A 14,882-nucleotide genomic window follows, 5' to 3' on the forward strand; every position below is an offset into this window, starting at 1 on the left:
ACATGAAATGACATTATCTATCCAGCGGTTCCTTTGCTGGGTGATGATGGATCACATACTTACAAACATGCCCTATGTATAGGCACATCAAGTAGGTCGTTGGGAGGACTACCGCGAGATAGTATTAAGGTACGCCATCCCTTCCTCGCGATAAGTATCATCCTCAACATAGCTCTGATCTCTCGGAAGACGAAAGACAAAGTTCGAGGGCTGGACCTTGGTGGAGCTTGATTTGAATGGGTACCGAGGCCATTGGGAGATGTCGGAGACTGCGTAGACAGAGGTTGAGTTAGTAGACAGGAAGAATCCAATAGGGTATGGATATCACTATAATATATGCGAAGAAAGGTTTCTGGACGCACCGCCATGCCCATTCGGATCTAGATCCACCACAAACGACGTCCACATCCGAGCGGCGAGATTCGCGAGTTCGAGACGGGCAGGGTCGTCGCCTAGCCTCGTGAAGTTTTGAACGGGATTTGCGAAAACAAAGGGAATCTGTTTTCCAAGAATATAGGGTTAGTCTCGACCCTGATTTTGCGTGTTTGGTGTTGGGCTACTGTTGAAGCACGAGCATGGGTTTGGCCGCGCACCTCTGCAAAATGGCTAACGCCGATATTACTCGTCTCGTTGAGCGCTGGTACGTCCCACCGATACGAGTACACGTCCTTCTTATACTGCGCCATAGTTTGCGCGAGAAGCCGTCGCGGTGCGTCCATGGTAATATCGCCGGCCATCGACGAATATCGCTTATACATGAGCCCTCGTGCGGGCCAGGTGACGTTTCCCCAGCCGTAGGGACATCCGACTGTTGGATCATCTGGGTAATATGTTATGAGCTCTGTTGCTTGCCCCTCGGTGAGGACCCAGCGCTTAGAGGCTGTTCAATGTTAGTTATCGGCCTTCTCGCTTGGGAAGAAATGGACTGAGAATTAGTCAAGAAAAGAAAGGCATACAAATAAGCTGCGCAATACACTCCTCATCTGTATCAACGCCCGTAGTGCCGAAGCTAACGCCCTCGTCTGTATTCGTTCCGAGAAGGATAGGTACCTTGGCGAGTCGACCCTGCGTGATACTGATTTGGGGATACTCTTTGATGAAATCCCCATCGACGGCGGCGAACCATTCGAGCCCCTCGTAGGCAACAGCGTATAGCGTGTCAAAGGGGATTTCGCGGAGGCATTGGAGTGTGTCCGAGGAGTTTGAGCATCTGCGGTACTTTGTTTAGCAACTGTTTATATAACTGTGTTGCGACGACACGTACCCTACTGCGTCCACGATGCGGTCGTACATCGGCTGGTGCCAGTCGGTGCCATTCCAGGGTGGTCCGACTGCGTTACCTGACTCCATAATTGCTATTAATGGTAAGTACTGCCCAAACAGTGGATTGGGGATTACTGCGTGAGGGTACATACCGGCCCTGAAAAGGCCCTCGTTATCGCCGTTGTTCGCTACAAGATGAGCTCCGACGCTATAGGCACCTCTGCTCTTATCAGACTCCCTTTCTTGTATACAGTAGGGTGCGAACTCACGCAGACTCGCCCCATATCGTGACCTTGTCTGGGTCGCCGCCAAAGGCTGCGATGTTCTTTTGAATCCAGCGCATGGCAACACGCTGGTCGAGAAGGCCTAGATTATTGTTCCCGGAAGCCTAGCCAGGAGTGAGCAGGGGTATTCGTGTGCATAGAATATAAATAGGATAGACTCACGCGAACCTCCTCCGAATCCAGAAAACCAAAAGCAGCGACTCGGTAGTTGATCGAGACTCCGAGGATTGGCTTTCCATTGAGAGCGGCCTGACGGGTTATATATGTCATATTATACCTATACTCGTCAATCAGCTTCTGGCTTATACAATCGTTTCTCTTTGGGCCAGGGTTGCTCCCTAGTAGGACGCACTCACCTTGGATCAGCCGTCGCACCCTGCTGCCACCCACCCCCGAATATCCATACCATAACGGGAAGCAACTCATCATCTTTTGAGTCTCTCGCAGGTCGAATGATATTCAAATTATGACAGTTCTCACTCAACTGGATCAATCCCATTTCCACAAGATTTGTCTCGTCAGACCCGTACCCAGGACATTCAAAGCCATACTGGGTGGCATTGTAGAGAACAGCCCGCTGCGCAGACGAAGACCGAACAGGGCCCGAGTCGCTGTCATTGGTGGTATAGACTGTCTTTAAGGTTGAGGGTGTAAACCGAACGGGCTCATCTGCGTATTTAATGCCTAGGAACAGTTCCTGGTCAAATCCCGGGAGAGAGCGGCCGATGAAGGTCGCTCTCCCCCGAGGTCCGTTGGGGAGTGTGACTGCTGGGTCACGATGAGGGTTTGAGGCGTGGGTCTCTGATGACAGGCCTCCGATAGGGAGGACGGCGAGCCAGGGGAGTGTTGAGAGGGAAGGATAGCGCATCTTCCAAGAATCTCCTTGTATTTGGCTATTATATTTGTTGTGGCTGTGGCGTGTACAAAGGAAAAGATGGCGATCCAAAGGGTTCTTATATCATAGCTGATCCCCGCCATTTTGGCTGAATTGCTGCCGTGTTGAAGAGTGTCGGTGGGGAAAAGTGGGAACAGCCGGAGACCGCCAGTTGACAGACTGATTTCGACAAGACTGATGAAATGAAGGTTATGAAAGAAGGAGGGTTTCGTCCGGGGCACTGGGTGCGGAGGGAGATTATAGGTGGAAGAAGTTGGGGATGCGATGCGGAGGCACTCACTAGTTCCCTCATGCGGGGACCGAATTTGTCCGGATCTGCAGCTGGTTCAAGCTGTAGGTGGGAGACTCGGGTTGCTTGTTGAACACGCTTATTAGACCGACAGAAATACAAGAGGCATTATTCTAGCTAGCGTAAACGCTTCAGTAGTGGCACGGCTGGCGGCCTCCCATAGATTCAACCTGCATAAGATCATGCTGCACAAGGAGGAGGTTGTTGAGGCAGCCAGAGGCAACCATCATGATCTAATAAACAATATAAGACGCAGAAAGCAAATATCCTGACATCAAAGGAAAAGAGACCAAAGCAGGGTCCTGCTACGCCGTGCTATGCGTGAAGCGCAAAAGGGGTTTATATCTTCGAAAAGCAAGTATCAAACATGGGTATTAGGTGTTGGTGGGGAGGTGCATGATATAGCATTTTCCATGGTTCAATCGTCCTTGAACCTGTCCTGTCCCGTACGAGTCCTGCTCGTGCTGGGCGAAGCACTCGGAAACCGTTCCCTCAGGTTCGAGCCATTGGCAAGGTTTGAAACGGAGCGTCCAAAGTCTGGCTTCCAACTTGGTCCTGCGAGTAGACCTGATGAGTTCCGGGGTTCCATCCCATCATCAAGCTCTATCAGGTCACCCAGTCCTCTTCTTCTATTATCCTGGCTGGGGTCAATGGTCTGCGAAGCAGAATTAATCTGCTGTAGATCGCTTAGGCCAGACTTTGCGCGAGCTGTCATCTTTCTGACCCAGCCCTCGACCGCACCTCCTATACTATCAAGACTCGTAGAATTGCTGGAGGGCACGGTTGATGAATTTCCGCTGAGAGTCTCAAAGTTTGGAGAGGGTTGTTTTGGTGCGAGGTTTGGAAGGTGTTGCGCGAAGAACTTGCTAAGCCCATCCATGGCTGGCCCGGGAATGTTGGCGCTGCGATCAAGGGTGCCAACGCCTGTCCCCGAAAACTCTAGACCACTTTGTTGGCGTTTATGCCACCCGCCAGGCTTGGATCTGTCAGGAATTCGGGACGCTGGTGAGCCCGGATGATGAAGCCGATCTTCTGTATGATCTCTATAATATGACGGACCCACGCTTGATGGCGAAGATGCCGTGGATATAGTCGGTGTCTGCTCTCGGCCACGCATCGGCTCGGTATCACTATAGCATAGGGATTTCCGACGGCTTCGTGGAAAGAATCCCAATGCGCGCCGGGGTACACGACCAATCTGTACTGCCGCGGGAAACCCATCGATGTGAACCCAGGACTCGTGTTTCCAGACCTGACCAGACTCAGCTTCGGGCTCGGCATTCGTCTGAGTTGAGACTTGCGGAGTTGTTGAGGTTTTCGGTGTAGATGTTGGAACGATTGAACTTCCACTCGTATCTTCAATGGACGAATAATTGTCCTGCAAGAGATCGGGCTGCCTAGTCTGTATAGGGCGCCCCTTAACTGAACAGCAATCAACCGGTAGGAGTACGGTTTTCCGACCTTGAATGCTATCACTCGGCCAGAATCCATTTGCCTTTCTGAATATCGCAGCTTGGCAACCGTACCGTATAGTGACACCGGTGATGCTGTCAGAGGGCTGGACTTGATGCACATATACGAGCGCCTCTTCATCATGGCTTGCATCAATTGCCGACTGGGTGGCCCGGTCATTAGAGTCGCGCCGCTTGTGCCTAGGATTCAAGCTCCAGCTAGGGTCCGTGTCCGCTAATAGCAAAGCCTCCCTCTTCTTTGCTTGCACCATCGCTTGCCTTTCTTCTTGAGTTCCGGCCCCAATCTCTGGTGTCGTGACGCCTGATGGTCCCCATGTAGAAGCAGTGGATGTCCGCGAAGTATTTCTGGTAAAGTAATCGGGTCGAGAAGGTTTCCTGGCATGAGTTCGCGGCGCTCCATTCGAGACGGGGTGCGCAATGTCACTCCCTAGAAGCGAAGAGGCCAGACTTTGAAGCGACGTCCATGACGAATCTAGAAAGTCTACGGCAGCCCGCGACGACTCAGCAAACGGATCGTGGTGTTTCCCATCGGGAGTGAACCCACCTAGTGAATTCCCGGACCGAGAACCGCTGTGAGACTGCGTAGCTCGAGGAAGATGGCTCACGGGGATAGGAGAAACCGTCCGGGACGGGCGCGGCGACGGTGTCGCGCCTCGTGAGCGGAGGGTCGGTCCCTCTGCGGAGCGCATCGTAGGGAGGCCGGTAGATGAAGGCTGTCTCCCCGTATTGTCTCCATCGTCATCGTTGAATGAGATCAAGCGGCGGGGTCGGATGGTAGAGGTTGTTGACCGGTGGGTGGAATCTGTTGTCGTCCCAGGACTGAAGGTATCGGCAGAGCCGACTCTGGAACTCATCCCTGGCGGGTGTGAGGGGGTGTATGCGAGAAGAGGCAGAGGATGCCTTTAGCTCTTCCAAAGGGTGTTTAGCGCTGCGTTGGAGACCCCGGGGGCACAGGTTGCCATCGGATGTCTCTAGGATAGACCATTCGTCATGCAGTAGTGTCGGTCTCGCATCCGTGTCCTTAATTCGAGCTTATCGGGAGAGTGTGGGGATTGCGGAAAACCGGGATGCTGTGTCTTTCGAAGAATAAAGGAGAAAACTCAAGTGCTGAGGCTGTCGACGACCAAATCAGGGGCGGGTGGTACTATCTGGGCATTTGGTGAGCGCGATGCGGCAAGAGGAACGAGTTTAATAGCCTCGCCCGGAGCGATGACGACTCCCAGCTTCGTTTAGGGACGGCGGGGGGGCGCCTCGTTTCGAACTGCCAATTCCTCCAATTCCTTTGACTAAGACAATAATCCATACTTGGACTAGAGCCAATTGAGGGAACCTCAATTTTGCTTGCCTTTAGGATTGAGCAGTTCCTTATGACCTGCAATTATTCTATTCAGCCTTATCCAAGTTGTGTTTGTTTGGTGACCTTGACTGGCATTGACTGGCCGTCCCTGGCATGGGACAAGTACGAAAAAAGGCTTCAGTGACTGCTCATTTGAGAACTCTGCATTCTTGGCAGGCTGAAAAGGCTTGTCATAGAATCTGTTTTTTCCCCCGTGCTTATAGATTACAGATTCAGATGGCTACTATTATGACATTTCGTTCTCTAGTTCGTCATGTAATTGTCTCAATGGTTACTTGTAAAAACATGCGGAGAACTCCGCATTCTTGAGCAAGAGAATTATCAATTGATCAGACAACACCACATACTCCGTGAAGATTACTGGCGAGGTAAGGATAGTCATGTATACAAAAAGACCAATGCGGAGGCCTGCCACAGGGGTATTATTAGGTCAGATAATCGTCGAGATGTCGTATCTAGGCAAGAGACTGGAGCTCATGGACGCTGATCGAGGCGATCCCGTTTCGCCCTCATATGGGTGGCTCTGTCATTTTGCTGGACGCATTCGCGTCGCCTTCAGGAGCCGCTTCGTCTTCTGTACTCCACTCCTTTTCAGATTCGGGTTTGCTTGCATTTGCTCGGCGCTGTGTGGGAGGTTCAAGAACGCGAACACTACCGGCACGAGAAAAGAAGTCCTCTGTACGAAGGCCACGGACCTCATCCGGGTCAACTGCACTGATTGCAGCGCCCCGCGCTGTCTTTAGTCGGATCAATTCTCGGACTGGAGCCATGGCAGCATCACGGCAAGCTTCCTTGATATCGCTGCCGGACATTCCCGCCATCACCTTGACCAGGTAATGCGGATCGAAGTTTTGACGATCAATCTTTGTGTCTTTGAGTACAAGACCCAGGATTCGAAGCCGTTGGGTTGAAGACGGTAGAGTAACGGGGAACTTCTTGGGCATGCGCCGGAGGATGGCCTCATCGATGTCTGGCAGCCGATTCGTGGCTCCCAAGACGACAACTCGTTGGGGCTCACCGAGAGAGTTTGCCGACGTCAATCCGTCCCAATGTGTCATGAACTCCGCTTTGACCATACCGCTGGCTTCGTGTTCGCCACTCCGCCTGGTCCCAAGCACTGCGTCTATCTCATCAATGAAGACAATCGAGGGTTGGAGCTTCCTGGCCAAGGAGAATACGGCATTGACCAGCTTATTTGAATCACCGTACCACTTCTCCGTCAAAGTCGATATGTGAAGGTTGATGAAGCAAGCGCCACTCTCGTGAGCAAGCGCTTTTGCAAGCATAGTTTTGCCGCAACCGGGCGGGCCATATAGCAAGACCCCAGAGGGTGCTGTAAGAAGTGATGATGTGGATGAATAGAGGTGGGGCATCGTCAGAGGATAGATCACAGACTCCTTAAGCTCTTCAATGATGTCGTCCAAGCCACCGATATCCTCGAATGAGACATGGATGTCGTCGGGAGCAACAACGTCCATTGCAATCGCCTGTTCATACTGGTTGAGGACAAGGTCTCCTCGTTTCGGCCGGGATTGCCTCCCTCCTTTGCCTGATGTAGCATCTTCAGAACCATCGCCCCCGTCGAGTTTTCGTAGGATTGCGGCCGATTTGCTTTTTTGTTCTTCCTTCTTTTGGCTCTCAGGGTCAAAGTCGAGGCGAGATAGGAGATAGCGGATGAGGAAATATGCGGAGGCAGACTATCCAGGCGCCATGAGACATGTACTGCAAGCAACAAAAGGTTATTGAAACTTACTGTGCCCGCAACCATTACCAGCTCTTGCAAGAACTGCTGCCAGCGTGGACCGCGCGCTGACGCCATGGTGAAGAAGCAGCGGTCGAGAAGCAGCGGGTCGAGAAACAAGCCGGGTGTATTGGGCTCTTGGTTGGTGAAAGAGAGGCAGGAGACTGAAAATGAAGTAACAAATAAGTATACACCAAGAAGGATGGGTCTTGATATCAATCAAATCCAGAGGCCAGCAACGGAAAGATTGAACCTCCGAAAGGATGCCAGCACGCGATAGATGGGTTTTGGCAGCTCGGGTCGTCGGTGTGGCGCCCGTTCGCAGTCGTGGCTTTGCCGGGCGTCACATGTTTTGGTGTTTTGGAAGCGCGCCAAACGCTTCTTCTTCGCCTCCTGTCGTGTTATAATTGTCGCGTGTACACATCAACATTCAGCATCGATAATTTGCTTCAACATTACAGCGCATTATATATACTTGCAATGCCTAAACGGAAAGCTGCCGTTGCTAGACTTTCTGGCCTCATTGGGTCGGACGACGAGGATGTTTTGGCGACTAGTGCCAAGCAGGACCACGATGAGCGTCCAACGAAGAAGGCGAGAGGAAGACCTCGATCGAAATCGGCAGAGATGAGAACTCCAGCTCAGCTTAATGCTGAACCCGCAGCTGCGACAACTCAGGAAACCGAAGCTACCACCGGCAGAAGTACCAGAAGGGGGAGGCCGAAGGGAAGTAGAAACTCGGGCCAGGTAGCAGCACAGGATGCCGCGAAAAGCCAGGAAGCGCCCCCTCGAGAAGAACATGATGCGCCGACGCAAGAAACCGATGGCGATGACGAGATCAGCGCGCCTCGCCCTGCTGCAAAGTCGACAAGATCAACGAAAGGGGCCAGCACTCGCGGAAGGAAGAAGGCTGCCGCAGAGAAACAAGTCAAAACTGACGGCGAATTTGAATACACACCGAGAAGTACGCGACAGCAGGAAAAGCTTGATAAATCTGAGCAGCAACCAGGGTCGGCAGGAGAGTCAACGAGCCGAAAACGACAAAAGTCTGTGACGGGTGCAAAACAAAATACAACGCAAGTTGAGACGGTACGGGAAGTCGTTGAAGAGACTTTTTTGGGGGAGGAGATTCCTGCGACCCAACCAGTGTCCGTGTCACCTGCTAAGCGAAGACAATCCTCTCTGCGTCCTTCACAGGGTTCCCCGTCAAAAAGGAAGTCTGGAGGGGAAGATGACAAAACTGGCACTGAGCCCGAGCTGCGACGGCGACTTGGTGACCTGACCAAAAAATATGACACTTTGGAGAATCGATATCGCAATCTGAAGGATATAGGTATTGTCGAGGCAAACGCTAACGTGGAAAAGCTCAAAAAGCAATGCGAATCAATGACAACAGGTTGGTTTAAAGTGAATATAGGCTGATCCCAGTATACGCTAAAACTCATCTCCAGCCTCGAATAACCTGATCACATCCCTTAAAGCCGAGCTGGAGGCGCAAAAGGCTTTGGGACAGAAAAGCCGCTTGCTTCAGAAGCAGTTGCGCGAGCGAGATGCCGAGTTGGCCAAATTGACAGCGGCAACGGAACAATCGACCAGCCAGTTGACTGCCGCTCAAAATGAAGTCAAGGCATTGCAGACGAAACTTGCGGCCGCGCGCAACACCGCGGCCACGCTCGAGCAATCTGCACTCAAAGCACCAGGGAGTGCGATCAAGAACCATGGCGCCAACCGTGCGAATGCTGCAGTGGCAGCTGAAGCCGCGCAAGCCGCGCAATTGGCGCAGCTAAAGGAGGACCTCTATAGTGACCTTACAGGACTCATTATCCGTGATGTGAAACAGAGGGATGAAGACACCTTGTATGATTGCATTCAGACAGGTGTAAATGGAAGTAAGTGGCTATTCATCTTCTCGAGAGCCCAAATTGTCGCTTACCTCGGTTTAGCTCTCCACTTCAAGCTTGCTGTTCCTCGCGTGTCATCAGCAGATTTCGGAACGGCAGAATTCCAATACATACCTCTTTTGGACGAAAATCGAGACCGAGACTTGGTTGCCACGCTGCCTGAATATCTTACTGTGGATATCACCTTTGTGCGCCAGCAGGCATCCAAGTTCTATACCCGAGTAATTGACGCACTCACGAAGCGACGCGCAAGCCAGGGAAATTGAGATCAATTATGCAATTTCGCCTTATTGGTTGCTCTGGATTACCTTTTGGGAGGCTCGCAAAAGCAGGATTTGCATTTCTAGGAGTCGGACATGGCGTTTGGTCTGTTTTTTTTTTATCATTTGCATACTTGGCCGTTTCATTGTTTGGTATTTTTGTACAGACTCAGTCGCGAAGAGCGGGCAGGGCTTGTTTATCTTTTGATACTATTTTCAAGGGTAATTGAACGCTCCTAAGGTAGCTGTAGTAGATTTACTACTCAAGAAAACAGTTTAAGCTTCATCTGGTGGATGCGCGCCGTGTGGACATCCACGCGTCCGATTGGCTGGCAGGGGGCCCAACTCTACCCCCAAGTTCCCCGAAGCTCTTCAACCTTGGGAAAAAGTGCCATCTGGTCTCAAGCCAACACAGAGACAAGGAGCCCCAAGTTGTCGATGCTGCTCCTTGATCTGAGGGCATTCTCTTTCTTCCCTCTCGCATTGCTTTACCCTTCTTGATTGTATTTATTTACGCCCCTTTTTCTTCGCGATCAAATCTCTCGTTTAGTCTATCCCTCCGCGGAGGGTTCAAAGAACACAACCATGGCGCGACTTGGCCGTAGTGGATTTCTCACCCTTGCGGTGATATTCCACCTCATCTATGCCTACTCCATATTCGACGTCTATTTCGTCAGTCCTATTGTGAGTGGAATGAGCTCGTTCCGCGTGGAGCGGGAGCCTGGCGCCAAAGCTCCAGCGCAGCGACTCGTTCTGTTCGTCGCCGACGGATTGCGCGCAGACAAGGCCTTCCAGGCGCTACCTGACCCAGACAGTGCTTCAGATGAAGACGCCGACCCAATTCACCTCGCACCGTTTATTCGATCCCGCGTCCTATCGCACGGTACCTTTGGCATCTCCCACACTCGAGTCCCAACCGAATCACGACCCGGTCATGTTGCGCTGATTGCTGGATTATACGAGGATGTCTCTGCGGTTACGACAGGCTGGAAATTGAACCCAGTGGACTTTGACAGCGTGTTCAATCGGAGCAGACATACCTGGAGCTGGGGGAGTCCGGACATCCTTCCCATGTTTAAGGAGGGTGCCGTTCCGGGGAGAGTTGATGCGGATATGTACGGGGAGGAAGCAGAGGACTTTACGGCCGACGCTACGGCCCTCGACGTTTGGGTGTTTGACAGGGTCAAAGAGCTGTTCGAGTCGGCCAAGCATGATCCGGAATTGGATGCGAAGCTGCGGCAAGACAAGCTCGTTTTCTTCTTGCATCTCCTTGGGATCGATACGACAGGTCATGGTTATCGCCCTTACTCCAAGGAATACATGCGCAATATCAAGTTGGTCGATGAGGGCGTCAAGGAAATAACTCGACTCGTGGAGAACTTTTACGGAGACGACAAGACAGCGTTCGTCTTCACCGCGGACCACGGCATGAGTGACTGGGGCAGCCATGGAGATGGCCACCCCGACAACACAAGGACACCACTCGTCGTCTGGGGTTCAGGTGTGGCGGGCCCAGAGAAGCCGCAGGTTGGTGCCCTCTCTGGGCATGAGGACAGCGTCTCTTCTGACTGGGACTTGCACAGCGTTGTGCGCCACGATGTTGAGCAGGCAGATGTCGCCGCCCTCATGGCGTACCTGGTTGGGCTCGACTTCCCGACAAACTCTGTCGGTAGGCTTCCCTTGGACTATATTGATGGCAGCCCTAGGGAGAAGGCTTTGGCTGTCTTAGCGAACACGCAAGCGGTTCTGGAAATGTACCACGTCAAGGAGGAACACAAAAAGGCTTCCTTGTTGCGTTATAAGCCTTTTGAGCCCCTGGCAGAGGACGGTCAGAATTCGGTGGAGAAGCATTTGAATATTATCAAAGAGCTGATTGATACTGGTCTTTACGACGAAGCGATTGAAAAGTCTGCTATCCTATTCAGCATGGGATTAGAGGGCCTTCGCTATCTCCAGACCTATGACTGGCTTTTCTTGAGGACCATTGTCACTCTTGGGTATCTAGGATGGATTGCTTATTCTCTGACCACGGTCATTGACCTCCACGTTCTTCATGGTGCGTCAGAGTCAAGCCGAACTATGAGCAGCACACTTTTCTTTTCTTCAATATTGGTCGCACTTTTCTCAATTTTCTTCTACCAAGGGTCATCCTGGAGATATTATTTCTACGGGATGTTCCCAATCTTCTTTTGGGAAGAAGTCTTTTCTCAGAGAAAGGCCTTGCTCGCTGGGCGTGAGATCCTACTCGGCCACGTGCGCTCGGTGGGCGCCCATTTTTCATTCGGATTTCAATTGCTGTTATTTGTGGGTGTGATAGAAGCTTTGGTAAGCCATCGATCCTTTTTTTCTGATGCTGGCCAACACTAACAAGAGTATGCAGGTGCATTCGTACTTTGAGCGGAGGCTTTATACTGTCTGTTTCGTACTAGGCGGTCTTTGGCCTCTAACATATGGATTTGGATTCCTGAGGCGCAATGGAGTGCTTTATGGTACCTGGGCTGTTGGGTGTTTTCTCATGAGCATTTTCACCCTGCTGCCTGCCATGAAGGTTGAGGATGTTGACACAATGTAAGTGCAGCTTCAACCAGTGAAAACCGGGAGCTTTCGATGGCTGATGATTTTAGAACTTGCGGCGCTGCCTTGATGCTTCTGACCGGCTTATTATACTTGTTATTCGAAGATCAGATCCTTGGCTCTAGCCACCGCTCTGCGGCTGTCTCCCGAACTGGGTCTCGAGTGATCATGGGAATGCAGGTACGGCATCTTCCCCTTCAATACATGTCACATTGTTGTGATTGCCTGGAATTTGGTTGTGTACTGACATGCTCTAGCTGGGCTTGGTCATTCTCTCGTTGATTGTTACGAGGTCAAGTATTGCCTCCCTCCAAGCGAAGCAAGGCCTTCCTTTTGGAAACCAGGTAGTGGGATGGATCGTTCTTGGTAAGTAGCTAACAGGCTTTCATTCTACAGCATAGCTGACCATTCTAGTTGCGTCACTCCTACTACCATTCTTCCACCGATTATACCCCAATAGCCACTATTTGCATCGCCTTATGATCCTCTTTTTGACATTCTCGCCAACCTTTATAATCCTCACCATCTCCTACGAAGGCCTATTTTACTTCTCGTTTTGTATGACGTTGATTACCTGGGTCAGACTGGAGCACGCTACCTATGTCCACGCTTCTGTGTCTCCTACCAAGCAGGAACAGACGACCCCTCTGCCGCCCAAAAAGGAAAGCCCCGACGCCACCACGGTTGTTGAAGGTGTAACATATCGATTCCGCACACTCAGCGTTTCAGATGCTCGCGTTGCCCTGTTCTTCTTCTTCCTTTTGCAATCTGGCTTCTTCAGCACGGGCAACATCGCCTCGATATCCTCATTCTCGCTGGACAGTGTTTACCGACTCATCCCGGTGTTCAATCCGTTTAGCCAGGGCGCCTTGCTGATCTTTAAGATTCTCATCCCATTCGCGATCATCAGTGCCAATCTAGGCATTCTCAATCGCCGCCTGGAGGTGGCACCGAGTGCTCTCTTCATGGTAGTGATGACCATCTCTGATGTCATGACTCTAAACTTCTTTTACATGGTCCGTGACGAGGGTTCCTGGCTCGATATCGGCACTACTATCACCAACTTTTGCATTGCAAATTTCTTGTGTACTTTTGTTGCCGGACTCGAGTTTCTCAGCGAAGTATTCATCAGTGGGGTGGAATTTGGACCCCGCACTAGCACCGTTACGGCTCCCATTGCCGGCATCGTGAATGGGGTTGTCTCCGGGAGCCGTGAAAGTGTTGACATTGGCTTCGAAGATGCAAAAGAGTGAGGTCAGTAGACCCGTAATATCGGTCTGGACTGGCGCAAATGGCCACTTCAATCCAGTGCCAGTCATGAATTGTACATGTGTTATAAAGATAGATAGCTTATCGATACTGCATTGTTATTTCGACCTCTCCTTGGAATTCGTGGCGGTGATTGTCCCGATCTCTGGGGTTAGGGCTGGCCGTGGCTTTTGGCGGGAAATAACTCCGACTCCGACTTCCGCTTCTCCAAGCACAGGCAGCTACTGAAGACTCAAGTTGAGTCAGTTTCTGTTCTCTTTTCAAAGAGCTCGCTCAAGCATCATTCTCCGCGCTGTCTGCGCTTTGCAACCTGCATCCCTGTGTGCTTATCGTTGCTTTTCCCGCTGGCTTGTCAGCTTGCTTAGCTCGATGAGATGCAGCAAGATGAGCCGAGGTATCACGAGGAGGCTGGATGACGACACTTCATTTGGGTGAGGCTCCACCGCCCAGACCACAGCCTTTGCCAGCTAGGCTGAGATCGGTTTGTGTCGCGAGTTTGACCGACGTTTTTAAGTCGACAATCTCAGCCCAATGACTCGATGATCGAGGACTAAGACTGTCGGGCCTTGAGGCTAGGGCCGGCTTTGACTGCATCAGTGCATCCCAGTTCTCCTGGAGAAGAATTCAGGAACAGCTCAATATCTTTCGCGCACCCACCCGCGCCGCAACACTGCATTTGCGGGGAATATCGGCCGGATACGGAAGGGATTGCGAGTTTGAATTTATGATTGGTTCTCTTCTCAAGTCCTTGTGGTAGTCGAGCTGCTTGCAAGCAAGGTATGTCGTCCTGAAGATGGAGTTGTAAATCCCGCATCTGGTGATCTTCAAAGAGGCAAACCTGTCAGATGGTTGACTTTTGTCAAGCTAGGCTAACAACGGACAATAGATTGGAAGAAGATCACAACACTGTCTTCGTTGGCCCGTGTCTTCCCGGTCAGCTAAGCCGAGCATAGACCACCATGAATGCAATGGTAATAATAATAAATACGGTATACCTGCAAAGGTCGGGACTGAATCTTCACTAGACCCTGGAGAAATAAGATGAGCACGCGAGGAACTAACAAGGTGTAATGATCAAGATACAGTGGACCCCGGCATTCGCTCTTCTTGCTTGTCTCCATCGTGGTAATCTTGTCAGTGCTGGCACTTTGATACCATCAGCGCAAGCTTCTGTTGCACAAGGGCGAGCCAGGACTGTCATGTCAGCCGGCGACTCGTACACAACAACGCCTCAACCTTGTGTCCTCCATTATAAGCGCGGCTCTAGGACTGTCCATCTTGACATCTTCAAATCGCAGACTCTAGTTGGGTCGCTGAGGCCTGGTGAGCGATGTCCAAGGCTCCAAGCCATCACAATTTCACACTCATGGCTGAGACAGGGCAAGGGTGCCAGGCCCTGATGTTTCAACCTCACACTCCCAGCCTAGTCCCGATGCGCTGCAGATCCGGGAGCCGTTGTTTGAGATATGGACAGAGAGAGAGATGCTGATGGTCTATGACTCTATTCCTGCTTTGGTTTGGAATTTCGGGTCTTTAATTATAATTCCTGGTTCCGAAGGCTGCCGCTTTCTAGAAAT

At 51.5% G+C, this 14,882-nt stretch overlaps 6 protein-coding genes across 6 annotated transcripts; 3 read left to right on the forward strand and 3 right to left on the reverse strand.

Moving 5' to 3' along the window:
• Window positions 1-108: 108 nt before the first annotated feature.
• Window positions 109-2,415, reverse strand: BJX68DRAFT_259238 (putative triacylglycerol lipase (LipA); the record flags this gene model as incomplete). The annotated part of the gene is made up of 9 exons (XM_071043667.1): window positions 109-269; window positions 363-498; window positions 594-880; window positions 957-1,210; window positions 1,265-1,355; window positions 1,416-1,483; window positions 1,533-1,651; window positions 1,710-1,824; window positions 1,904-2,415. The coding sequence occupies 9 exons, from the start codon at window positions 2,413-2,415 to the stop codon at window positions 109-111; spliced, it is 1,743 nt and encodes a 580-aa protein (XP_070892999.1).
• Window positions 2,416-2,825: 410 nt separating this feature from the next.
• Window positions 2,826-5,381, reverse strand: BJX68DRAFT_248971 (putative LysM domain protein). The gene has a single exon (XM_071042016.1). It carries the CDS (start codon window positions 5,055-5,057, stop codon window positions 3,150-3,152), a length of 1,908 nt encoding a protein of 635 aa, XP_070893000.1. The 5' UTR covers window positions 5,058-5,381; the 3' UTR covers window positions 2,826-3,149.
• Window positions 5,382-6,069: 688 nt separating this feature from the next.
• On the reverse strand, window positions 6,070-7,379 carry BJX68DRAFT_272613 (protein-degrading AAA family ATPase MSP1; the record flags this gene model as incomplete). Its single annotated transcript, XM_071047243.1, has 2 exons — window positions 6,070-7,257; window positions 7,314-7,379. 2 exons carry the CDS (start codon window positions 7,377-7,379, stop codon window positions 6,070-6,072), a joined length of 1,254 nt encoding a protein of 417 aa, XP_070893001.1.
• Window positions 7,380-7,703: 324 nt separating this feature from the next.
• Window positions 7,704-9,658, forward strand: BJX68DRAFT_248977 (putative chromosome segregation protein (Pcs1)). Its single transcript, XM_071042017.1, has 3 exons — window positions 7,704-8,697; window positions 8,753-9,190; window positions 9,245-9,658. The coding sequence occupies exons 1-3, from the start codon at window positions 7,782-7,784 to the stop codon at window positions 9,466-9,468; spliced, it is 1,578 nt and encodes a 525-aa protein (XP_070893002.1). The 5' UTR covers window positions 7,704-7,781; the 3' UTR covers window positions 9,469-9,658.
• A 389-nt stretch (window positions 9,659-10,047) lies between these two features.
• On the forward strand, window positions 10,048-13,289 carry BJX68DRAFT_259242 (mannose-ethanolamine phosphotransferase MCD4; the record flags this gene model as incomplete). Its single annotated transcript, XM_071043668.1, has 5 exons — window positions 10,048-11,787; window positions 11,843-12,030; window positions 12,087-12,216; window positions 12,294-12,402; window positions 12,451-13,289. 5 exons carry the CDS (start codon window positions 10,048-10,050, stop codon window positions 13,287-13,289), a joined length of 3,006 nt encoding a protein of 1,001 aa, XP_070893003.1.
• A 958-nt stretch (window positions 13,290-14,247) lies between these two features.
• On the forward strand, window positions 14,248-14,790 carry BJX68DRAFT_213207 (uncharacterized protein). The gene has a single exon (XM_071037753.1). It carries the CDS (start codon window positions 14,376-14,378, stop codon window positions 14,703-14,705), a length of 330 nt encoding a protein of 109 aa, XP_070893004.1. The 5' UTR covers window positions 14,248-14,375; the 3' UTR covers window positions 14,706-14,790.
• The last annotated feature ends 92 nt before the right edge of the window (window positions 14,791-14,882 follow it).

Source organism: Aspergillus pseudodeflectus, assembly GCF_044049435.1.
Source record: "Aspergillus pseudodeflectus strain CBS 756.74 chromosome Unknown BJX68scaffold_85, whole genome shotgun sequence".
NCBI lineage: Eukaryota > Fungi > Ascomycota > Eurotiomycetes > Eurotiales > Aspergillaceae > Aspergillus > Aspergillus pseudodeflectus.